This window comes from Spermophilus citellus (assembly GCF_964194105.1).
Source record: "Spermophilus citellus genome assembly, chromosome: 12".
In the NCBI taxonomy this organism is placed as follows: Eukaryota; Metazoa; Chordata; class Mammalia; order Rodentia; family Sciuridae; genus Spermophilus; species Spermophilus citellus.
In genome coordinates this window covers 122,365,699-122,372,252 of record NC_138198.1, presented here as the reverse complement: position 1 = coordinate 122,372,252, position 6,554 = coordinate 122,365,699, and the positions used below count along the sequence as shown (strand labels likewise).

General features: G+C 41.4%; 1 protein-coding gene across 1 annotated transcript; it reads right to left on the bottom strand.

Moving 5' to 3' along the window:
- LOC308631677 (sperm motility kinase 2B-like) lies at nucleotides 1–1,395 on the bottom strand (the record flags this gene model as incomplete). Its single annotated transcript, XM_081263063.1, has 1 exon — nucleotides 1–1,395. One exon carries the CDS (start codon nucleotides 1,393–1,395, stop codon nucleotides 1–3), a length of 1,395 nt encoding a protein of 464 aa, XP_081119189.1.
- Between the last annotated feature and the right edge of the window lie 5,159 nt (nucleotides 1,396–6,554).

The window sequence follows — 6,554 nt, the reverse complement described above, 5'->3', positions numbered from 1 at the left end:
TTACATTGGAGCCACCCGATTGCTGACACGTGGTATGCAACAGCACAGTTGTCGGACACAGGTAGCAATCCCCCTAGTTACCCTCTTCCAGAGCTTTCTGCTGGCGTGGAGTTGCCCAGAGTCAGACTGGGAGGCTAACCCAGGTGTTGGGGTTCTTGCAGGCGGGAAATGGAAGTGAATAGGCGGCTGGCTGGCCCTCCTGACGTGCTTCTGCCCTAAGCGGTTGGCCTCCTCAGGCAGAGGAAGCTCACAGGGCAAGGAGAAGGTGCGAAGGGCAGGCTCACTGGGGCTCCTTATTGGGAGGACAAGGGAATGGGAAGGATCCAGGGGGCATGGCTGAGGCTTAACCAAGGGAGGCACAGGCTTTCCCTGGAACATGAAGCCCTGCCCCTGGCTTTTCTGGTGCTGGAGCAGAAGGTAGGTAGCCATGGCCGCATTGAACTTTCTCTTGGCCAGGGACATCCAGGTCTTGCGTAGATCATAACCCATATCAAACATTATGGTCAGTATTTCGGGGTCTGGCTGTTTGAGGAGTGCCTCATCATAATGAGGGGGTAAATGCTGCTCACCTTGCATCAGCCATATGTGCTGAAGGATCTGCTTGGCTGTGGGCCGCTTCCTGGGGTCCAGGGTCAGCATTTGGTAAGTGAGCATCCGTGCTGCCAGAGAAACGTGGGGAGGGTCACGGAAGCATCCCCGCACGATCTGCCGCATCGTCTCCTTACGGGTGGATCCCATAAATGGGAGCTTCCCTGTCAACATAAAATACAGAGTGACGCCCAGGCTCCAGATGTCCACTGGGGGGCCCTCGTATACTCGCCTCTGGATAATTTCCGGGGCAAGGTGTGAGAGAGTGCCCCAGAGCTCCTTCAGTTTCTGGCCTGGTGTGACCCAGGTGCTGAAGCCAAAATCGATAAGTTTAATGTGACCTTTGGCATCCAGCACGAAGTTCTGTGGCTTCAGGTCTCGGTGCACCATGCCCTTGTCATGGCAGTAGGCTACAGCACACACTACCTCCCGGAACAGTCTGCGTGCTTCTTCCTCCTGCATGCCACCCAGCGGGACTTGGTCCAATAGCTGGCCCCCACCTGCGTGCTCCATCACCAGGTAGATATTTCTTCGGGTCTCAATGACCTGAAATAACTGAATAACGTTGGGATGTTCCAGGCTCTTCATTATATTCAGTTCAGAGAGGAGCTGGAGTCTCTTCCCTTTCTTCTGCAGGACTTTCACTGCCACCTGTGCCCCAGTGAGGCAATGGCGGGCTAGTTTGATCTGGCCAAACCCACCATGCCCAATGTCCCTCAGGACCTCATACTGGTCCCTCAGGACAATAGTCTTGCAGGAGCTAGGCCCCTGCCCCACTCCACTACTCTCACTACTCTGGCTATCCATCCTAAGCAGGAACACCAACTAAGGATGCTAGCTTAAAAAAAAAATAACAGACTAAAACAACAAACCCAAATCAAAACCAAAAACAAGACAAAACAACAAACCCAAACCAAAAACAAAAACAAGACAAAACAACAAACCCAAACCAAAGAACCAATATCCAAAGACCACCACCAACAACCGCCAACCACCAACCACCAAACGCACTAACTATCTGGGAGTCCGACAGGTCACCACCAAGAGCTTCCTGTACTTGTGGACAAAAACTCAGCCAAAGCCACTCTCTTATATACCTGCACTTTGACACTTGCTCACAATGGATCCTTGTGACATCAGAGCAAGCAGTGGCCCAGGCATGCCTGGCCATAACTCCCAGTGGTCATCTCCCTTTTGGGCCTCCAGACTGCTTCCATTTCGGAATAGAAATAAGAAAGTACTCCAGACATTTTTTTTTTTTTTTTTGCTTTAGAAGTTTTTAGGATGATATTTAATTTTTTAAGAATTAATATTTGTATATAATTTCAATGTACTTTTCATTTTCACTCTAAAAATCTGTAATAACTTTTGGCTTTGTAAGACCAGAACATATCTATGCTCAAGGTATTCAATTCCTTTTTTCTTCCAACTTCTAATAACTGCTATTTAAAGGATGGTAGCGCCTCAGTCACATGTGATACTGTGATAAGATTCTCTGTTCCCTAAGACACCACAGAGCACAGTATTAACACCTATGGGGGTTAGATGGGGAAAAGTTTCTCATAATTTCTCCATACAGTCCTAAACACAATGCATATTTATTCCAAGGTGACACTAGTAATTGATGGAGATTGGTAGAGATGCACAAGATCAGCATTTTGTGGTACTGATGCTGAGGGAAACTGGTCCAGAAGCATCAAGCAGCAGTCAATGGGAAGAACTCCAAATTTTATTTTATACCAGCAGGCCCAGAGGAAAACAAAACAAATTCTGAGCCCCTATGCCCAGTTTGTAACAATATTTATAGGTATCTAGTGTCATAAATTTTATAGTCTACTTGACATAGAATTGTGCAAGTGGTTTCTAGAGGTAGCATGTTTATAGAAGCAGAGTGTGATATGGGGAAGAATTGGCTCCTCTTAGAAGGCCTTTGATAAATTTTCTTCCTTGGGCCCAGAGCTTCCACATTTACAGATCAAAGGGGAGGAGTCAGACTCCCAAGGGAACTTATTTACAATCCAGAAGGTGGGGACCCATGGTCCATCAGGTTTTCTGAGCAAGGGAAAGGGAACTGACCCCTTCCCCAGGCATGGGTTTCTCACCATAACATTTTTATAATTTCATTTCATAAACAGGTCTGGTTTTGTCATCACCCTGAAGCTATGATGCTATCTATATAGGTTCTCACCAGGGACACTGCACAGAGGTACCCCTAGGACATACATAAAACCAAAGGGATGGATATTCAAATATTTTACATAAAAAATCTATTAGATAGGAAAGAAGATAATCAGGATATAAGGCACAGTGAATCAGTAGCCTGCCCTGCTCTCCTTATAAGGTCACATGTCTCACTGAAACAACAGCTTGTCCTACTCCCTTATGACCCCATCTTAGGTAATTACATCATAATATTGCTATTTCTGAAAAAAAGGCCTTATTCCTAGGTGCAGGATTAGAACCTATACAACGGCTCTGAGAGATATAATTAAACCATAATTTGCTCCATTCCTATTTTTCTAAGAGCTTTTATCCATAGGTATGGAATTTTGTCTTATGACGCTTCTGCATCCACCCATTCAATCATCTGACATCCTGGGCTCATGACTGAAGTGCATATCTTTAGCGGGTATGGTCTTGCCAAGTCCTGATGCCCATGACCCAGTAACCCTTCACTTGTTCCACCTCTTAACAATTCTACTGGCCAACATCAGCACCCTGAGGACAAAGCTGCCAACACAGAACCCTCTGGGGGGGAAGGAGGGGACACTATTTCCTTAAAAAGTTGTTGATGTCTTCAGGGTCTGTCATAATTAATATTCCATTTAATACTTGATGTTGAAAATTTGTCTCTTCTTTCCTTCATCAATGTTATTATAATTTGTAAATTTTATTAATCATTTCAAGCAAGCAGCTCTTTATCTCCCTGATTTCTTCCATTGTCTCTACTTTAATTAATCTCTGATCTTCATTAAGTCTTTCTTCTGCTTGATTTTGGTTTATTTGCCCTTCAAACACCCTGCCCTCAACACCAAGATTTCCCAGTTACATTATTAAATTGTGACTATTCCTTATTTGTAATGTGTTTTTAATGCTATCGATTTTCAAGTACTGCTTTAAATGTGTTCTACAAATTTTTAAATATCATTTTTCACTAGGTTAAGTGTATATTTTTATTCTCTGGGAACTTTCTTGACCTATAGATTATTTAGAAGTGTGCTTTTCCCCCTAAGGTTTGGAAATTTTCTTTTATCTTTCTTACTGATTTCTAAAGTTTCAGTTCTTTGTAGTGAAAGAATACCCTGAGTATAATAAGAATAAAGAATACCCTGAGTATAATTTTATAATAAGTGAAAGAATACCCTGAGTATAATTTTAGTTCTTTGCAATTTGGTAACTTTGCTTCATGGCAAGGGATATTGTTTATATTGACATATTTTTTTGTTGGATATTTTTTTTTTTTTAATTTCAATTTTAGTTGCATTTTTTTATATATTTTTTATTGATTATTTAAAGCCTTACATAGTTCATGATATATCATCTTTCATACATTTGACTCAAATTGTGTTTTGAACTCCCAATTTCACCCCAAATACAGATTGCAGAATCACATCTGTTACATATTCACATTTTTACATAATGCCATATTAGTGACTGTTGTATTCTGCTACCTTTCCTATCCCCTACTATCCCCCCTCCCCTCCCATCTTCCCTCTCTACCTCCCCTACTGTTGTTCAATTCTCTCGCTCTTTTTCCCTCCCCCTTGCCCCTCATAACCTCTTATAATTTTATGTATCATTGAAGGTCTCCTACCATTTCCATGTGCTTTCCCTTCTCTCCCCGTTGCTCTCCCCCCATTCGTCTTTGTTTACTGTAGTCTTTTCCTCATGCTCTTCCTTCCTGTTCTGTTCTTAGTTGTTCTCATTATATCAAAGCAGACATTTGGCATTTGTTTTTTAGGGCTTGGCTAGCTTCACTTAGCATAATCTGTTCTAATGCCATCCATTTCCCTGCAAATTCTATGATTTTGTCATTTCTTAGTGCTGCATAATACTCCATTGTGTATAGATGCCACATTTTTTTTATCCATTCATCTATTGAGGGGCATCTAGATTGGTTCCACAGTCTAGCTATTGTGAATTGTGCCGCTATAATCATTGATGCAGCCGTATCCCTATAGAGCGCTTTTTTAAGGTCCTCTGGGAATAGTCCGAGAAGTGCGATAGCTGGGTCAAATGGTGGATCCATTCCCAGCTTTCCCAGGAATCTCCATACTGCTTTCCAAATTGGCCTCACCATTTTGCAGCCCCACCAGCAGTGTATAAGTGTGCCCTTTTCCCCACATCCTCGCCAACACTTATTGTTGTTTGACTTCATAATGGCTGCCAATCTTACTGGAGTGAGATGGTATCTTAGGGTGGTTTTGATTTGCATTTCTCTGATTGCTAGAGATGGTGAGCATTTTTTCATGTACTTGGTGATTGATTGTATGTCCTCCTCTGAGAAGTGTCTGTTCAGGTCCTTGGCCCATTTGTTAATTGGGTTATTTGTTATCTTATTGTTTAATTTTTTGAGTTCTTTGTACATTCTGGATATTAGGGCTCTATCGGAGGTGTGGGGGGTAAAAATTTGTTCCCAGGATGTAGGCTCTCTATTTACCTCTTTTATTGTTTCTCTTGCTGAGAAAAAACTTTTTAGTTTAAGTAAGTCCCATTTGTTTATTCTTGTTGTTAACTCTTGGGCTATGGGTGTCCTATTAAGGAATTTAGAGCCCGACCCCACAATATGTATATCGTATCCAACTTTTTCTTCTATCAGACGCAGTGTCTCTGATTTGATATCTAGCTCCCTGATCCATTTTGAGTTAATTTTGGTGGATGGCAAGAGAAAGGGATTCAATTTCATTTTGTTGCATATGGATTTCCAATTTTCCCAGCACCATTTGTTGAAGATGCTATCCTTCCTCCATTGCATGCTTTTAGCCCCTTTATCAAATATAAGATAGTTGTAACTTTGTGGATTAGTCTCTGTGTCTTCTATTCTGTACCATTGGTTCACCTGCCTGTTTTGGTACCAGTACCATGCTGTTTTTGTTACTATTGCTTTGTAGTACAGTTTCACCTCCGGTATCGCTATACCTCCAGATTCACACTTCCTGCTTAGAATTGCTTTTGCTATTCTGGGTTTTTCCATATGAATTTCATGATTGCTTTGTCTATTTCTACAAGATATGCCATTGGAATTTTGATTGGCATCGCATTAAACCTGTAGAGAACTTTGGGTAATATCGCCATTTTGATGATGTTAGTTCTGCCTATCCATGAACAGGGTACATTTTTCCATCTTCTGAGATCTTCTTCTCTCTCTCTCTTTAGGGTTCTGTAGTTTTCATTGTATAAATCTTTCACCTCTTTTGTTAGGTTGATTCCCAAGTATCTTATTTTCTTTGAGGATATTGTGAATGGAGTGGTTTTCCTTATTTCCATTTCAGAGGTTTTGTTGCTGATATACAGGAATGCCTTTGATTTATGCGTGTTGATTTTATAACCTGCCACTTTGCTGAATTCATTTATTAACTCTAGCAGCTTCTTTGTAGACTCTTTTGGGTCTGTTAAGTATATTATCATGTCATCCGCAAATAGCGATAGTTTAATTTCTTCTTTTCCTATTTTTATGCCTTTAATTTCTTTTGTCTGTCTAATTGCTCTGGCTAGTACTTCGAGAACTAAATTGAATAGAAGTGGTGATAGAGGGCATCCCTGTCTTGTTCCAGATTTTAGAGGAAATGCCTTCAGTTTTTCTCCATTTAGGATGATGCTAGCCTGAGGTTTAGCATATATAGCTTTTACAATGTTGAGGTAAGTTCCTGTTATCCCTAGTTTTTCTAATGTTTTGAACATAAAGGGTTGCTGTACTTTGTCAAATGCTTTTTCTGCATCCATCGAGATGATCATGTGGTTCTTGT